General features: G+C 40.9%; 1 protein-coding gene across 1 annotated transcript in view; it reads right to left on the bottom strand.

The window, feature by feature from the left end:
- The window catches only part of CPXM2 (carboxypeptidase X, M14 family member 2), a 67,250-nt gene that overhangs the window by 37,390 nt on the left and 10,106 nt on the right, over positions 1 to 19,754 (bottom strand). Inside the window, exons 2-3 of the mRNA XM_023929996.2 lie at positions 8,397 to 8,506; positions 1,986 to 2,125 (exon numbers count right to left, since the gene is read on the bottom strand). Of these exons, the coding sequence (XP_023785764.2) occupies positions 1,986 to 2,125; positions 8,397 to 8,506 (250 nt within the window). The remainder of the gene's footprint in view (positions 1 to 1,985; positions 2,126 to 8,396; positions 8,507 to 19,754) is intronic.

The following is a 19,754-nucleotide window of genomic DNA, read 5'->3' as shown; positions in this document are numbered from 1 at the left end:
AGGTGGTTTTTTTGGCTCTCATACCTACAATAAGATTATTCTCCAACATATGTTTCCATCAGTCATGAAAGCACTCTCTTCTTGTCACACAGCCTCATAAAGCTGGGAAGGCACCTCAGGTGACAGAAGGGCATCTTTTGGTGCAAACTTTCACAGCACAAACAATCCTCTGCTACCCTCACAGCCAAAGCTGGGGCTGAGGGGAGGGAGCTGTGAGCCTCCTTTGCTTCCTGAGCAAAACAGGCACAAAGGAACCTGCCCACCCCACCACCAGTCCTGCCCCACTCTTCCCTGTCCCTTACTGGGACTGTTCCTCCCCTGCCCCTTCCATGGGCTCGGTGCTACAGGACGTGTTTAACCTGCCCCAGAGCCCAGCTGCTCCTCTTGAAACCATCTTGGCAGAAATGTGCCTGTTTTCCCTCAAATCTGAGCAGCAATCCAGAAAAGGCTGGAGCTGCTCTGCCAGCACCAATCCTGCTCTTCCTGCGGACCCTCAGGGTTCTGGACACCCATTTTTATGGGAAAAACCAAAACCCTTCACCCAGGGTAGGGGAGCTGGAACTCAATGATCTTTAAGGTCCACTCCAACCCAAACCTTTCTGTGATTCTGTGTTTCTATGGCTCAAAAAAAACCCCCAAAAACCCCCAAGATGACTGTGAACACCAGCTATAAATAGAGTGTCAAGATCTGCTGTAAACTCCTAACAGAGCTGAACTAAAAATAGAAGCATGACAGGATGAAGCAGTGCAGCTCTGGCCTTGAGAGGAACAGCAGTGTCAAGAGGATGAATAAAGAAAAGAGTTAGGTTTTGCTACAGTAATTACCTCCCTACCACAGAACAATGTGGGATAAATATAGAAACCTTATTTCCAAATAAGCACCTGCTCCCACAACCACGCTAAAAGAAATTAAACCAAAAAAAAAAAAAAAAATCCACCACAGAAAATTGAACTGTTGAAAGAAAAATATTCTTTTTCTAAGATACAGTGGCATTTTTTCTGGTTTACCTTCAATTACACATCACATTCATTTTCTAAGGGGGAGTTCTGACCAGAATGGATCTGTCAGAGGGGTTGTACATCTCCTGCATACTTGTGCAGAGGGTCCAGCTGCACAGGTGGAATTATCTGTTCACATAAAAGCTCTGAGACTCAATGACAAATTAAAAGGCCAAACAAACACGTAAAGAGCAGGAAAAAACCCCAAATCCTCACCTCCAATTCCTGTTCCTGCCATCTGATTGCTGCATCCCTCATATACACTGCCAACAGTCACAGAGGAGTAAATGCAGACAAATCTGGGCAAAACACTTATTTTTCAGTGCCATGAGCACATTCTCTAGCACAAGCAGTGGCCAGAAAGCTCAAAAATAGTAAAAGAGTATATTTATTTATTTATTTATTTATATAAAATATATATTTGCATAATTATATGAAGATGTGTAATTAAATAGTTTTTAAAAAAATATTAATTACTAATATACATAAATGTATAAATAATATATATGTATATAATATCTATGTCAATAAATAAATAAATAAAGCTTGTGCTATCTGCTCACATAAAAATCAGGTTATTTTGGAATTCCAGCAGTTCCTTGGTGATTACCTAGGGATTAAGACGTTTCAGTGAGGCATGGTTATTCTAAACTAAATTAAAAAGGTCCCTGAAACTATAACCTAAGCTAATCAAGTTAAATATTGGGAAAAGAATGAGAGAGTTTAACACAAATATGACAAGGTGAGGGTAAAGGCCCAGATGTAGATCACAACTACAGAAGTTTGTTACCCTTAAACTTCTATTTTATGCCATATAGAATAACTTTGCCTTTTACTGTTGCTCCATTCAAATACTTGACCTCTCACAGCATTTCCAATATTGCTGGTTGTTTGGGTTTTTTTTTGCAGAATCAAAGCACATCAGGACATGAATTCCTTGGTCTGAAAGCTCAGAATCCCATGGAGAAAATTCAGTGTCTACTTACGACCAGAGGGAGTTTCTTCCCTGTGTGATGACTCCAGTGAATTTTGTCAGCCTTCGAGCATCTACTTCAATCCACTGGTAGGGGTCATTTCTTCCTGCACACCAAGCACCATCATAAAAATCATTTTCGTTAACACCTGCCTGAAAAGAAGGCAAAGCTGACCATAAATCAGAGCTAAGAAAACTGAAGGTCTTTCATGGGAAAAAGAAAGGAACACATCATTCATCCCCCTCACTCCTCTGGCACTAAAGACCCTTGAGGCCTTCACCAAAATATTTCCTTACTCAAGGCAGGGGCAGGAGATTATGGGAAGTCCTTTTGAAAACAAAGAATGTTTACATTTAAATTTAAATCAGAAAAGGTAAACAGAGCTTCAGTCTGTTCTTGTGGCCTGACAGAGCCAGATCAAGAGCTACAGCCTTTATCCAGAACAAATTATCCACAGGGTCTACAGGGTTTGGAAAGTCCTAAAAAAACAGCTCCAGCCCATGTAAACTATGGTCAGTGATTAGAAAATCTCATTTTCCCTGGAAGCAGCAAAGCAGAGTGCAGGGCATAAGGAAACATTAACACTACTTCTCACCAGAACCAGAACTACTGATTTTCATAGCAAGGGGGGCAAAGGTTAAAAATTCAGGAATGTCTGGCTGTTCCCCATCTTGAGCACCAACCTGTATCCCAGATTCTGCTGGGAAACCCACCACAAACAGCCTTCCCAGCATTTTCAAAGAAATAGCTGAAAGTATTTTGGGTAAGCTGTTTTCCAAATAAATCTGAACTAGGATTTAATGAAACATGGCATCTGAAGCCTTCAGAGATGTATTTTCCTTCTAAAGCCCAGGAAATGTTTGGCACAAAGCTGGATAATGCCACAGAGAGCACAGAAGCTTTGCCATGCACTCCTCTGAGGCTACATGTAATTTTTGTGGTATTTCATCTGTGGTTTCTGTTGATTTATCATTGCCATCCATGCAATTCCAAGAATGGATATCATTCAATATTTCCCAAATGAAAGTGGAGAGGTTTACAGGCTTTTTCTGCCCAAATGGGAGGCTCTAAATCCCTTTTCCCAGTGTGGCTCTGATGGCATCTGAAGGAAGTGCTGCAAAACACAAGACACTGATTCAACTCCTAAAACTTCTCATTTTCTCAGGTATTCATCAGGTCTGAGATAAGGTATCTTAAAAATGATTTGTTTCCCTACATCTACCAAAATTAAATTAAGCCCCTACTTCTCTCCATTAGCTCTGATATTTTAAGAAGTTTGTATGAAGAAAAAAAAAAAAAACCCAGAGGAAAAAGCTTGTTAACAATGGGAAATAAATTCTTCAAGGAGAGCAGAACAATGGGAAAACACGAGAATACCAACACAGCCACTGGCCTGAGTTATAACCCTTCACAAGGAAAGGTTTCAATGCATTTTAAAATAAGATGGAATTTGAAGTAGCCTCAGGCTTTAAACCCTTGCCAGGAAGTGTTAAGATCTACAGAACACCTTGAACCAGCATCCTGCTAATCCCCTTCATGCTGGGGAAATTCCACCAGTTCCAGAGTCCCCCATCTCCCAATCCCTGGTCCTTAATGAGCTGAGGATATTTCCTGTTAGTGATGCTCACTGGGGAACAGACCTCTCCTCCATGCTGCCATGAGAAGTGGAAGACAGAAGAAAAAAGTGGGGGAAAAAAAAGTGCTTATTAAAATAAAAAAAAAAAACCCTCCCAGCTAAATTACGTTTCCTGAGCATCCATGGTTTCAGCTGGGTTTAAATAATGTTAAGCTTAAATTGTATATCAAATATGGGGAGTCTTAGTTATCCACAGCTTAAAATACTTTGGGCATTAAATAGGTACAAAGATATCATTAAAATAAACCAAAGAAACACCCCAAAAACCTCCATGCTGCTACTTCTCCCTGCTCTCTTATTTTCTGATATCAGCTTCTCTGAAGCTGAAAAAAAAGGGTTTTACTGGATAAAAAGAAGCAGGTGTCTATGTCTAATCAGCACAAAATACTATGTGAAAAAAGAGGAATTTAAGAAATCAAAAGCTCTTTTTAGAAATGTTTCTGAAGGAAAAAAAATCTCAAGACATTTATGCTACAATTTCCCTTCTCAAGCTTCAAGTCTGTATTTTTTACTCTGAATGTGCATTATTTCCCTATGGCCACTTCAAAAAATTGTTTCTATAAAATAAAAATTTATAGACTCAATCAAGTATTAAGAAATTTAAATTCCTATTAAATTTCTTTGGAGAAATTTAACTCCTGAGAGATGGGTACAGTTATCACAAAGTATGCTGTCAAATAACACAGATCAAGATACTTTTCCTCAGTAAGGTGTTTACTTGAATTTTAAAATTCCATTTTGAATTTCTGGAAAAAGCAGATTCAAGTTATGTCATGGGTACTCAAATTATTTTCATAAGCAGGAGACTGAAGGAGCTAATGAAAATTGGAAGCCAGGGCAAAGTCTTGAGCAAATCCTTTTTCCCTTCACAGAATACTCAAGAATAACTCCAGGTCTAACCCAGTTTGTGTTTCACTTGCAGCCAAATGCAAAAATATTTCTCAATAAGCAATGCCTTATGGAAAAAAAAAACCCCAAAACCTTTTGGATAGAGGAAAAGAGTCTTTCTTCTGTCACTCACAAATAAGTTATTCCCAAGTGTGAGAGCTGATAATTGTAATTCAGCTAAACCAAATTAGCTGCCTATGAGGTATTCAGAAAATAAGATGAAGGTAACAATTTCCTTTACAAATAATATGACTTTGCATTTTAATTCATCTTTCTCTTCCAAATTGGATGTGTGCAAGGCAGAATAAAATCTTGCTCACAATATCAGTGTTCTAAAAGCTTTATTCTATAATGAGGAGAAAGATGATACTACCAAAATGTATTCAAATAAAGAAAGAAATTCCAGTCTTCTGCCACAGATCAGCTGGGGCAGCAGTAAAAATACACCAAATATCAAATCACCTTTGCTTAAATTCTTTTCCCTTCCCAGCAGGATGATCAAAAGAATTATTTTACCATAGGAAGTTTGAGAGGGGAAAAAAAAAAAAAAGAAGCATTATTTATCACAGGTATTTATAGCAATCACTGCCAGGAGGGAAGAACCAAAACACACAGGCTGAGAGCAAATCTTCAATCATTTTGTCTTTTCCTTGTGATTTGATAATGCAGCTTTTCAAAGGGAACAAAGACCTGGAAAGACAATCATGATACCAGTATCATAAAGTCACCCCAGGACATTACCATGGAATGGTTTGGGTTAGAAGGGACCTTAAAGATCATCTCATTCCACCCCTGCCATGGCAGGGACACCTTCCCCTGTCCCAGCTGCTCCAGCCCCAGTGTCCAGCCTGGTCTGGACACCTCCAGGGATAACCACAGCTTTTCTGAGCACCATGTGCTGGGGTCTCCCCACCCTCCCAGGGAACAATTCCTTCCCAATATCCCATCCAGCCCTGCCCTCTGGCACTGGGAGCCATTCCCTGGGTCCTGTCCCTCCATCCCTCCTCCCAAATCCCTCTCCAATCTCTCCTGGAGCTCCTTTAGACTCCTTATACACAAACGTCTGTGTTTGCAGACATGGGATTGCTTTACTTGGTTCATCTTCAGTGTTTGCATTTCTCCAACCAGGAAAATGAGGAAGGGAGAGAAACATAATTTGACAAATTATTCACGTTTCAACCACTCTTAATTATCATATAAGTGACAAATACTAATGAATTTTATCCCTGAAGGCAGAGAGCCTCAGTTAATATTATTTTATGCCATGATTTCTCTTGATGATGTTAAATTACTCCTGGTTGTACCACTATTGCAGTTAGATCTCAAAAATATGGGGCCCCACTAACGTGGCTCGTGCCCTTGAGAAATCCCACCTTAACCCCCACATTCAGGCAGGACTGGGAGGAAAATCAGGCCCAACACAATCCAAGGGTACAAGAGAAGCAAATCCTGCAAAGTCTCATCCAGTTCTAAGCCTGTCCTTCTCTGGAATAAAGCACACACCAACTGATTCATTTCTTGTGCTTCAGATAATTTAAGCAGAAAAAAGGGAAAAAAAACAAACCAAAACCCTGAAAAGCTTTTGAAAAACTTAATTATTCTGCAAATTCTCTGTGAATTGAAGCAGTGCCAGTTACCTGGGGAGAGCCCTGAGCTTCTCAGCTGACTTTGCATCAGATGATGAGGTTGGGTAGAAAGAGGACTTTGTATTCTTTTGGGGGCAGCACCACAGTCCCACGAACATTGTGACAGCTCTGTGGTGACACCCAGACCTCTGGACAAGGGCAGCAGCCCATAAAATTGCCTGTCACCATACCTACAGCATAACATCTTCACAGAATTCCAGTGGCACATCGGTGTCCCTGAGCTGGGCCAAGTGTTTCCCTTCATGCAGGGTTCTGAACAGCAGGAGAACACAGCAGCTGAAATCCCAGTGCCTTTTGCCTTTCCCCAGCACGCTGCAGCCTCCTGTGCTGAGCAGCAAAGAGAAATCACCAGGGACCTCATTACCCACCAGGCACATCAGCCACCTGCAGGACCTGTCCCTGGTTAAAAATTCCCTCTAAATATGACAGAGGTTCAGAAATCTCCGTGCAGAGTGAATTGAAGCACTGAAAACCCAGTGACAGGGACCTGCAGCTTCTAGGTTTAGGAAAGTTTTGGTGCTATTCATTTTTAACTAAGCCCAAAGAAAACGGTTTTTAAAGAAAAACAAAGGCAAGCTCAATTTTTTTAACAGTAGTAGTAGCCCTGTGTGGTGAGGGGGTTTAGGGATTGACTGTATCTACAGTTTCAGTAGGGGTAAAAAATAATTGGTCTAATCCAAGCTTTGGGAAATTTTGGGAAGAGCAGAGTGGCATTTTTCTTCTGCTTTGCTCCCAGTAAAAGGCTGTGCCCTTGGCTTCCCTGGAGATAATATTTACAGGAAACATCAGCCATTGATAACACTCTGTTTATTATATATATATATATATAATTTATTTTTTTATCATCTCTCTAATTCTTTTAACACACTACTGGTGATGACAGGACTGGATAGACTTCCTGGTCTGAACCAGAGTGGTCCTGTGTTTAAAGAAACTGAACTTTAACAGCAACATGAAAAATAAGTAGCCAGAACCAACAGAGAACTGAGAGGTTTGCATCACAGTCCTTGGTCTTATGCCATTATATAAACAAGACTGCAATAAAATAACTAAACATTCCTCTAGAGCCCCCCTGAATATCACCTGCATTCCATTTTTGTGATCATGAGGGGTTTTTTCCTAGCAGAAAATATCAAGTAAAGAAGCAAACTCCTTCAGTGGGCCCTCAAAAGACAAGAACTGTGAAGGCTGCAGGTGAGACCTCGCCCTGCACACAACCCCTGCCCTGTGGATTGGGAAGGAAGAGCCCATTCCCACCTCTGTGCTGCTGCAGCCACCCAGCTGCCTTTCCAAAATCATTTCCTGAGCTTTCTGAACAACTGTAGGACATTAAAACAAACGCTGGGAAAAAAAAAAAAATAAAATGAGGAGGGGTATGCAGGTATTTTCCCCAGAGAGAAGCTCAGGGAGATGTTTGTGCAGGATTTTAACCAGGGGTGATCCCTCTTCCAGAGGGAAGCACTGCTGATTAGAGCTCATCCCTCCTCACCCCAGCCCCCTAAGCATCAAACCCCTTCAGCCAGGGAGAAACACAAATACAATGAAAGATAACAAATTTAACTTCAGAGATCTTTCACTGCTGGCTTGGCACTGATATCCTGTTTATGGCTTTAAGTGTTGTGTTCTATCATGCAGAGCAACAATTTTAGTCTGGACAGACTGAAAGTCAGAGAACAGCCCCAATAATGAAGTGGGAAACAGAAACATGAGAAATGGGAAAATGGCATTTGGTCCTGCAAAGCACCTAAACACATTTTTAATCTTAAATAAAGAAGCTAAACAGGATTGTATTTTAGAGAGATCTGAACCGAAGGATTTTTTTGGATGATATAATCACTGCTGCTGAAAAAAATCTGCCTTAGGGGAAGGGTTTCACTTGAAACCACATTTTCAATTAACCATTGTCATTAACTACAGGCAAACAACAAAGAAAAAAGCAACTTGCTGTGAGAGCTTCCTTGCAGGCTGGTTGTGGAGGGAGCTGGGATGATCTCCTGGAGCTGGGCAGGGAGCTCTGCGTGCTCACAGAGCTCTGGCTGCCTCTGCACAGCAAATCTGGAGATTTCCCTAACTAGCCCACGATCCCAAAGGTTATCCATCAACCTTACTCACTTCCACAAGCCCAGTGTTTCCCCTTCATTTGAATTACATGAGCTGACAAAGCAGTCAGAACCAATAACTATCCACTGGTTCTCTTTATTCAGCAGCACAACCTGGAGCCATTCTCCCACTTAGGAGAAAAATTGATGTTACCTGAATATTGAGCCTTCCTCGGTGGGCCCCGAGGCCGTAGCGCTTTGCTGTGGAGGCATGGAGCTGGAAGTCAGTAATTTTTAATGTCTCTAGACCAAGTGGAGGGCAATCTACAAAACAAAAGATTGATTAAATTTTAATTGAACAGGGAAAAAAAAAAAAACAACCAACCCACACCAAACCAACAACACAACAACACAAAACAAACAAGTATTCAAAGTTTCTGGATTTCGGCAGTGCCAAGCTGGCTGGGGTCCTCCCTGGGATAAATGAGCACAGCAGTGCTGAGGTCAGTGAGAAATGGCAGCTCTCAGAAAATCAATGAGGCAATGCAGATTTACACCGTTTCCAGGGGCTCAGATAGTTATTACAGCTTGCTCTGTGCCTCAGATGCAATCCTGTGCATCTCTTTTTCACAGAGATGCACAGGATTTCCTGTCAAGTGCTTCTCAGTTCAAAACACCAGTAAAACACCCTTTTTATTTCTCTTTTTGGTGTTTTCTTTTTCATTTCTTGCTTGGATTTTCCCCCCCCCCCCCCCCGTACTCACTCCAAGCTACTGTATGAAGTTTTGTTTCTAATTAAAATCTGTTCTGGAAACTCCACTCAGAGTCCCTCCTGTTTCACAATAGCATCTGTTCCAGAGGTCTGGGAGCCCAGAGAGCGCTGCAAAGATGGTTATTTAGCACAAAAAGACCAATTTTGAACCAAGGACCATCTCTCTAAGCCCCAAATTCTGCACATCCCTGAGGAGAGAAAACCAAATGCCATTCCTTTAGCAAAGCAGCGCTTGGAGCTCTGGCTTTGGAAGGTGAAAGGTTGGGGAAAATCTGTTTCATGATTATCAGACAAATGTTTGGCTTTTTATTCACTCACCAAAATGTCATGAGGTTATCAAAGCATGAAAGAATCATTTATGTTGGGAAAGCCCTCAAAAATCAACAACCACTCCCCCATGTTCAGCACGATTGTCCCCAAGTGCCACATCCACACTCTGTTAAACCCTCCAGGGATGGGGATTCTGCCCTGGAATGTACCTGAGAAACTCATCCTGGTTGTGTTCAACTTTCAGGTGAAGTTTTGCATTAATAGGCACAAACTGGCAAGGTTTGAGATTTCCCAGACTCTTCCTTAGTTCACAACAAACTAAAATCCCTCAGGAAAAATGTTACAGGCTGTCAGTTGACACTGCTGTTTCTTTGTTCATCCTTAGGAAGTTCTCACACAAATCCAAATGACTCCTTCAGAAGTAGTAAAGAAAAAAGCTAAAAATTAATCTATTTTCTATAGTAGCAACAGTGATCTTAGTCTTACATAAGAGCTGAAAAATAGAAAAGTCCTCATTTCAAAGGGCTTTCAATTCAATTATCCAAAACAGAGAAGAAACAGGATGTGTAATGAAAGTCAGAGGAAGGAATAGCTGGGAGGATTTTGGTTTGATTGTCTGATTGTTTTAATTTCATTTCCTTATAGAGTGCTGCATCTTTCATCATCCTCCAAATGGAAGAAGTCTCAGGCTCTGACAGACTCCTCTGGGAGTAAATTACATCTTTGGGAAGTGCCTGCCTTTTTTAACAAGTTTGGTCCTCAAGACAGGTTTGGAAATCAATCTCATGGTGCAATCCTGAGAATGCTTTGGCACTTTGGTGCAGACTCCTCTGTGAACAACCTCAACATTCTCCACACTCAAAAGTTACCCAGATCTACCTGTGCCAGGTCTGAGCTGAAAACTACGGTGAGCTGAAAAATAAAAGCAAACAGGTTTTGTGTGCTCAGTTCATAAAATATCATTTAATTCAGTGTTTATGCTGCTCCTACCAAAGCCAATGGGAGATCCACAGATACTGCTGGGAGTTATAAAATAAAAGGTGAAAAGTCTCTGTGTTTCACATCCTGTTTTCTGCTGCCAGACTGCAGCAAAAGTTTATGGAGTTACCCAGGTGTCACACCCATTCCCCATGGGATGCACAGTCCCTATCCAGCACTGCTCTCAGCTGTGCAAAACCCTATTTGGATGAAAGCTGTAGGAAATGAATCATTTTTGAGCCTGGCAGCTGCCTGTCAGAGCAGGCTGAGGTTCCCTGCAGTGACATTCACCTGCCCATGCAGGTACGAGAAGCAGGTCTGGTTTTATTCAGAATGAAATGTTATTAATTCACTTTAAAGCTGAAGAATTCCTGGGTTGCCTGTGGATTTAGGCTGCAAGATGGCTATTTCCAGGCTGAAAAAAATTCCCTGAGTATTTTGGTGTTTATTTCTAGAGAAACTGAAACTTCATAATAAATGTTCATATGGATCTCAGAAAAAGACTGCTCTTTATTTTTCAAGGATGAATTACTTGTGCTGTCTGTGGATGCTTCAGGTTACCAGGCCAATGTTGGGAAATGCTCAATTTAGCAGGAGCTGTCAATGAAACCAAGCCTGGGCTGTGTGAGCAGGCAGGGACCACAACAGCTGATGGGAACCCTGCAATGAATTGTTCACAACATTCTCCCAATCTGCTCAAGCCTTACAACATTCCAAGTGACATCATGAGGATCTTTACCATCAATTCAGTAGCACCCTGGAATTTATTTTTTACAGTTATCCATATAAATTAACAGAACACCTGCTTCCTTCTAGACTTTAACCTAGAAGTGACTAACCAAATCAATTTTTATCTTGCTAAAAAAAAACCTGAATATTTTGCTCCAATACTTGACTGAAAATTCATGAAAATACTTTCTTCCACTGTTGGCTCCTCTTTCTCCAGGGGACATCCCAAACTGGGAGCAGAGCAGCAGGATTTGTATTTGAAGACCTTTGGATGTTTCCATCTGTGTAACCCTGCATAAGGATGATATTCTTGGGATCATCAAGACTATTGATTGCAGCAGCTTGGATGTATGGAATTCATGCAGTTTTCCACAAGAGAAGACTTTTGATTTTGCTTTAAAATAAAATTATGTTAAATTATTATAAATAGAAGTATTTATAGCCATAATATTTGAATATTAACACTTGAGGAATTTCCACATGCATATGAATTCCAATATCAATAAAGGGATGAAAGGGGATTATGTAGATCAAAACAACGATTGGTAATGTACAGAGATGGTGGGGACAAATTTTTCAACAGAGTCTCTTCTGATCACCTCAAATTTACTCATTATAATACAACAAAATCCACCTGAAGTTGTCATATCACTACTGAAAAAAAAACCAAACTGAGTGACACTGTGAGTTTAATTTTGGATAAATTATTTTGTTGGGGTATGTGTCCCCTGCTTCTTAAAACTACTTGAGATAACCAGGACAGCCTAGCTTTGAAAAACTTACAGGAAAAGAAACTGATTTATGGCATTCATAAAAACTTTACTTTTTAAAGTATTGTTTAATTTATTTTATTTAACTTGGAGAAATATTTCATGGGACAATGAAAATTGCCACCCAATCAGTAGGGCTAGCTTAATGATTTTGTATTCTCTGTGCCAGTTTGAATAAAACTTTGGCCAAGCTACAGGAACTGGACAGCAGGAATGACCAGAGATGGTGTGAATCTATTGCATCATGGATTCAGCTGGAAATGTCCCAGTTATTTGGTTGTTTCTTCAACCAGCTGAAAATTGAATCATTATAAAACACAGGGAATTCAGCTGTGGCTTTGAGACATTGAAATCCACGTCCTGTGTACATAAGGACTAAAATAATGCACCTACAGCATTTCTGGTTTAGAGAGACAAAAAGCAAAGCTTGATCTTGAAGGGGCTGTTGTGGCCATTTCTTCCTTCCTGGCCCATACTGAACCAGGATTTTGTGTGTGATCTGCAGCCATGGATAGGGATTCACCTTAGAAATGAGCCATTAATGAGATGTCTGGATAAAATGAATTAATTCCAGGCTGTAAAAAGAGATAGAGCTTGGATTCAGAGTTAATGACATTTGTCTGTGGAAGAGTGCTCTTGTGAGGTTTTCATTCCAGAACAGCCTCCCTACAGCAGTGCTAAATGGCCACATCTCAGTGTCCATTACTGTCAATTATTCTTCTCCCAGGAGTCCCAGCCAGGGCACCAAGGCAGTTCTGGTACCTGGGCACTGTGGGAAACCCCCTGTCCCTTCAAATCAGCAGGAAAAACACTCAGGAATTAGCTCAGTCTCCACCTCATCTCTGGAAATCTGAATTTACCTCTTAGTCTAGGTTTGCCCATAGCAAGAACAACACCTGAATGTGCAGCTGAGCTCTCTCCTCAAGCCAGCAGGGGCTCAGTTTGTGATCTCAGTTTGTGATCTCAGCATGTGGGGTGGGTATTTGAAAGCAGTTTCATCCTCCTGGTGGCTTTGTCCTGTTGCTGCACCATCTTCAATTGAAGCTCTGGTCAAAACCCCACCTATTGCAGAGCCAGCAAAGTGATTTCCTTCACTCCTGCAGTAAAACTTCAGCTGCTGTGCTGCAGTTTTAGCTGTTCTGTATCACACAACTGCATTAGCAAGGAAAACACTTGTGTTCATCTCTATTGCCTAAATTATTAATTTCTTTTATTTCCTTCTGGTCTAAATAAAGAATGCCAGATAACTCCAGATTGCCTTTATGGCTCTTATATCTAATAAAGATTGCATTTAGGAAATCATTCTGTCCTTCTCTTTCACAGGCAAAGCAGACAAACAATCCTTTTACTTATTTTTTCCATCAATTTTGGAATATGTTCAAAAATGAAAAAAACTTTTCTAATGGAAGGGCAGAGAGAAGCATCACATTTCCTCTTCAGTCCACATCATAAGAGCCATCCCTGTAATCCTCATCAATTCCTACAAGTCTGTGCTGCTCTGACTCCTCATGAACAGAGATACTGGGATCTGGAAATGGAGAAATATCAACTTTATTCAGCCTGACAATCTCCTGTCCCAGGGGAGAGATGGGATTTAAGTCTTTTTTAGACAAAACACTTCAGCATGCAGTTAAGAGGCAAAACTGTGGATTTACCTACAGATACAGGTAAATTAAGCACACAAATAAGTGTAGATTTTGTGGGAGTCAAGACTTTAATGTTCATTATACCATCCACACTATTCTTAGGTCTTTATGGTTCTTGCACAAAAAAATTTTAATGAGGCCAATACCATAAATTCTAGCAGCTAAATTTAGACTTTTTCCTATGAAAAGTGTGGTTGTTAATTCATCTTCCAGCAGCAGAAACTTTTAATGGGAACTCTGGCATTCTAATTTCTGTGGCTAAAGCTATGCTTAGGTCACAGGTATGCAAAGTACTTTAATATTGCAATGCACCTGCAAGGTGAAATCAGAGTAAAAGCACATTTCTGACAACCTTCACCTTGCTGAAAATATCTTTTGATTACTTTTCTGTGATGGACAGCCTCTGTACGGGCTGAGTCAAACAAAATAAAGTTTTCCATTTTCTAAACAATTTGTTACATGTATATACATTACATAAATAATTTATATTTATTTATGAGGGCATTGGAAGGGGAGGAGGGGGGAGGTGCAAATTTGATCTGGAAATGTTGCTGTTTTGATGATGTGATCATGGAAGTGTGAAATTCCCACAGATGTTCATGACTCACACTCCACAGTTGCTATGGCCCAGCTTTTCCCTGGAAAAATGTCCATGGATTTCAGTCTGGGTGCTTTTCTGACTCTGCTCATATCTGAAGTGCTGCTAGCAACAATTACAAGTTCCTTCTCTGGCCTGAATTCAGGCCACCAGCCACCCCACACCCCAGATCATTTGAGGCAGCTGAAAGTTCCTCAAACACATTTTGCTTTAATTTACTTTTTCTGAAAAACTCATTCCCAGAGCAAAGCAAGAAAAATGAACTTACAGCAAATCTCTTATTTTAACAGAAGTTAAAATACTGAATTATAGTCCCAGATCAAAGATCAAATAAATTAAGGAGATGCCAACATTTCCTATCCTAAGACCACATTAATTATTATTAATTATTGGCTAATGTTGCATTGAAGCTGTATATTTTTTCCAGGACAAGCAACAAATGCTGCATTGAGGTCCTCAACATCAGGGACTTCTCTCAGGAGGAAATATTTATCCCAGCACTGCAACATACATTTGTGATTGCTCTTGAAGTTTTAAAAACAGATAAAGAATAAGTGAAGAATTATCTGGGTTCTTTAGCTCAGGTCTGACATGAAAATAAATGAGATTCCAAAAATAGACTTTTTCATTTTTGCTCATTAACTTTTCCCATTTCTGCTCTCTCACAAGCCCAGGTTGTGGCTGGCTCGAGATGCAACAAAACATTTAGCAGGAAGAGCTTCTGTTATTGCTGGCACAGCCAGAGGCAGGAGTTTCCAGAGTGCCTGGGAGATTTCTGGCCAAGCCTCCAGACTCAAGAGGTTCATCTAAACTCCAGACATCACATTCATTCCCTGAGCCACCTTCTGCTGCCACCAGCCTGGCAGAGGATGGGATTTGTGATGTGGCACGAGGGACCCTCCAATTTGTACCCACATCTGCAAAGATCTCCCCTCTCTCTCTACAGAGAAAGTATTTAATTTAATCACTCTGAAGAAAAAAATATTTTCTTTAGTGGCCAAAAGAACCCAGCCTGAAAAATATCGTATCAGTTCATAACTTTTTATTATGAGCTTTGACAAAGGCTGAATTCTGTGCTGTTGGTTTTTAAATGTCTCCTCTGATGGTTTTTTTTCTGAAGCATGGGGTGAAGACTTTCTGTAATTCCAGCTAAAGCCACAAAACTGAGTACAGCCATCAAAAATGAGAACCATCCTCTTTTTTCCAGAGCCAAACAAACAGACTTAGCCAAAAAAATGGAGAACAAAACTGAGACAGACCACTTGCACAATGGCTGGGTATAGGACAAAAATTACCATTAAAAACACATCTTTGTGCCAGAAATAGCTAAAAATACCAGGTCACTGAGGTGTACTGCAAGAGCAAAGATTCTTCACTAAGAGCATTAATTGCTGCCATCAAAAATAAACAGTAAAACTTGGAATACTATTAACAAGCATAAACTAAGACAGAAATAACTCTGATCTTAAGATAGAACCCTGGTTTAATAAATGAGACATCTTAGAAGTGCTCAAATTTAACCACATTAGCAATCCAATTTGAGTTCATTTTACCAAAAATAGGATAAATATATAAGAAGTTTTATGAGTATAAAACTGGCTTGTGGTGCAATTATTCCCCCTCCTCCATAAGAGCTGTGGTTTTTATACAGCAATAAATAGATCCAATATATCTGTGGTGGTATAGAACATTCACTGGGCAAAGTGACAGCATAGTCATGAAATTCCTTCAACATAAATAAACTGGAAAGTATCCATAACTCCTGGTCCTAGAAATACACATTTACTGAGAATTCTGGCTGATTTTTGAGGATTTTGCAACACAACCATGCTTTTGGAAAAAAAAAACAAACCATGGATTTGAGGTGGTCCAAAGGAAATATTCAAGTGGGAGGACACAGGAAAGGGGCTGTAAATGCTCCACCCTGAGAACTGGAATTGCTCACCTGGGGCTGAGATACACAAGGACAGCTCCAGAAATCCTCTGGAAACACCTTAATTCCACTGGAATCAATGGCACCACTCTGATATCACCCAGCTTTCACCCTCTCACTCTCCCTGGCACACAGGTGAAGCCCACACACACAGAGCAGGAAAAACCTGAGGAACAGTAAAGTTCTCATTAGTAGTGACGAGCCATTAAATTTTATCCCCACTGCTACAGCCACCTCCACTCCCAAGTGCTAAATTTACACTTGTGAAAGGACTGAAATCAGCAGCTTCCCAGTCAGTTCCACTTAATGTTATTCAAATTTCAATCCAGTTAAGCTGCAGCACAGACAAAACTGTATTTTTTTTTTCCCTCCTCATCAAGGTGGAAAATGAGTTGAAAATGATACTGAAACAGATGCATTAACTTCCTTCAGTGACGTAGCTCAAAGCCTAACACGAGTCAAGCAAGGATGTGGGTAGAATCACTTGGCTCCTCAGTTTTGGGTTTCACAGACTGTTTTCTATCCCTTTAGCTTTTGTGATGTGAGTCAAAAAACTCCAGAGCCACGCTGATGGAGCAGCACGAGCTGTGCCTTTAGGCAGCCGAGAGTCATTAGTCATCTTAGCTGGGAGCTGAGATGTCATCTCTCATATCTTTATTATTAAAGTTAAAAATACTCCAATTGCCAACAGAGTGCAGACTAGCAGCAGTCTGTATCTGCAGTGAGACCTGGCTGAGGATCATCCTTCTGACCTGATCATCACTCCTCCTCTGCTGCCTTGGGAAAAACTCATCCTCACCAATGTGAGATCCATCAATGTGCTGCTCCTCGGTGCCAACACTAAAGTTTGAGCACACGGCTGCAAACGCAGCTCCACGCACAAGCAACACCCTCCAAGGTGGATGGGAACACCAATCCAACCCTCACCCCTTGGAATTCCCTCCCCTTCTCCTCCAGCAGCGCTGAGGGAGCATCACTGAGGCTCGGCTCCAGCCCCAGGGTCTCTTGGAGCTCTCCCTCCCTGCCCAGCCCTCTGCCAGGCTGCACATCTGGGATAAATACTCCACCTATTTAAGGAGCCTGTGACAGGAAATACCTCAAACCAATCCAGCTTGGCTTTAGAACCTTTTATAAAGTGTAAAGGTCGGAGTTTTATGAAGATCTGGGGGGGCCTGCTCTAGCAAGTTTAGACATTTATACACTTTTTTAGCTTTTCCTAGCATCACATGTTGTTATTATTTCATAGGAAATAATAAGAGAAATTAATAAACCCAAACACTTCTCACAAGGCACAGAAGTTTTCACAGTGCCTGGAGCTGTTCTGCAGATAGTGATTCCAGAGGAAAGTTGTGTGGTTACAATAAACCTGAACTCCAGCTTTTTACTCCTTCCCAACCCTTCAAAAAGAATCAGGAGTAAGTTCTAGAGCAGAGTAGAAGAAATTAATAAGTTTGGTTGGGCTGTCTGCTTCTCACTCAATTAATCTTTTTTATTTAACTGATTATTCATTGGATAGACTCTGTATTCTTTGAACACACAGAATTCCTTGAATACACAGAATTCTTTAATACACAGCTCTAAGACAGCACCAAAATGTCAGAAGTAACTTACACATTCAAATCCTAAACAGTGGAAAACTGCTTCAGTGGAGGGATAAAAAATTGGCCAGGTGCACATAGAAAATAACCAGAGGTTCTTTGGATATATCCAGAAATGCAGAAAAGCAAAAGATTTAGGAACTCATAACAGTGGCTTTCTGCTCTCATAAAGTGGGCTTTCTTCTTTCCTTTAAAGCCTCCTATGTCCAAGCTGCTGCACCCTTGAGAAGCAGCCTGAGAGCAGAGGATTCAAGAGTCAAAGCATCAAGAAGGAACATTTCAAAAAATAACTAAATCTCTGAGATCTGAGAAAATCAAATCCAGGCCTGGATTGAAGTGTCAGTACCTTCTTTTATTAAAAAAAAAACCAAACCAACAACCAAAAAAAAAAAAACCACACCTCAAACCAAACCCCAGGAATGAAAAAGAAAAGAGGAGTGGAATTGGGAATTGTAGGGGTGCATGAGAGAGGCTTCCCTTGGGAAGAGGTCTCAAGTTGGTGTTTGGGCTCACTCAGGAGACACAAACCCCAGGGCAGCACAGGAATCCCACTGAAAAACGTGGAAAACCTAAGGACAGAGCCCAGCTTGCAAAGGGAATCAGTTCCTCCACAAAGTAATTTTAGAGAAAAGCATGATTTTTAAGGAAAAAGCCACGTCTGCACCCAGGCTCTCCCACATTCCATCAGGTGTGATTCCCTGAGTTTTTGCTCATCTTCCCAAAGATTTCAGCTCTCAAGTGACTTTTTAGCTTTCATGTGTCCATTGTGAAGATGGCATTTGGACATACCAGAGTCTCTCTGTTCAGCTTCCCCCTCTCTACCTGCCTTCAAACCAACCATGGAAAAGTCACCTTATGGAAATAACTCAGTAAATAAATTTTAAATGCCTCAAGTCCAAGCAAGCACCAGCAATCTGTGGATTTAAAAGGTTATTACTTTTTAAATGCTGAACACTCAGCATTTTCTCAAGGCTCTGAGCTTCCCATCTGCAGAAAGAGAAATGCTAAAATTGAGGAAGACATTGCTTTTGGGGATCTCTGAGAGGGTTGTAGGGAAGGTTTGGAGCTGGAGCTGGGAAGTTGGTGTGAAGCTCCAGCTCCAAGCCATGGAGCAAAGGAGATAAAGAAGCTCAAGCAAGGTTCAGACAAATATCTCCAAGGGTGGGCACCTCTCCAGCCCAAATGACTGAGTGTGCAGAGCTCCTTCCTCCCTATTCCAGCTTCCTACGGTCACACAGCCTTATGCAGTCTGCAAAAGATTCCCAAACTTCATTCTGTCCAAACATCTTTTCTGCTTTGTTTAACAATTCAGCTGTGGTCCAGCTCATAACCAGGCTCCACATTTAGCACACTAAATGGAGGCCTCACTGGCTCAAAGCAAAACGTGTCAGGAGCTCCAAATGAATTGGAATATGAGTTATTAGTGAGTGTAAAAGTGACTGCATTCATGTCTGCCTCCGTGCTGAACATGTCTGCTCCAGGCTGAAAGCCCAAAAATCCAAGCTGAAGGCACCAAATTTCCCAGCCTGTGGACCCAAGGAGGAATGCTGAGCAGTGCATTCAGAAAAACTCTGATTTTTACCAGCAAGGTTTACCATCCTTTCCCTGGAGCAAAGTGCCCACATTGTCACCTCTCCACTGCAAAACATCGATGTGTTAATATGAAAAGTTCAGGTCATGATTTGGTCATTATCAACTCCAGTGCTGCCTTGGAGAGTCCATCCTCCTTCCCATCCACAGGAACCAAAAGTATTTGTTAAATACAAGTATTCTGCACCTGAAAAGCCATGGAATAGAGAAAGCTTCAAGGCAAGCTTCCCTGAGCATAACACTCCTTATTTTCCCACTTTCTAATTGGAAAGGAAAAAAAATCTGATTCAGGATTAATGAGCAGAAATATGGAAAGAGTCGCAGAGGGAAAGTTTTGTGCTATTTTCTGTCCACTTTTTCAAAGAGTTCTGCAGCATTTTATCTACACTAACTCCATACTAGCACTTTTTTATCATATTTTTTTAAGTTTCCCCTTTTATTCCTCTTGTAAGACAGAAGGGGGTCTACATGTCTGATTGCCATTTGGCCTGCATTCAAGCACCAAAAAAGCCAAGTACATACTTGGAATATGGAACAAATCAGATGTGTCTGCAGGATTTTGTATTCCACATGCTACCAGCCTCAGATCCCTCAGCCCCCATTCCTGAAAATTTGGCAGCTGAGGAATTTATCCATTTTCTTCTCTGAAGCTCAAGCCTTTCATCCATCTCTTGGCTGCTGCAGTACC

This window comes from Cyanistes caeruleus, chromosome 8, assembly GCF_971803275.1.
Source record: "Cyanistes caeruleus chromosome 8, bCyaCae1.hap1.1, whole genome shotgun sequence".
Classification (NCBI taxonomy): Eukaryota; Metazoa; Chordata; class Aves; order Passeriformes; family Paridae; genus Cyanistes; species Cyanistes caeruleus.
This window is presented reverse-complemented; position numbering and strand designations above follow the sequence as displayed.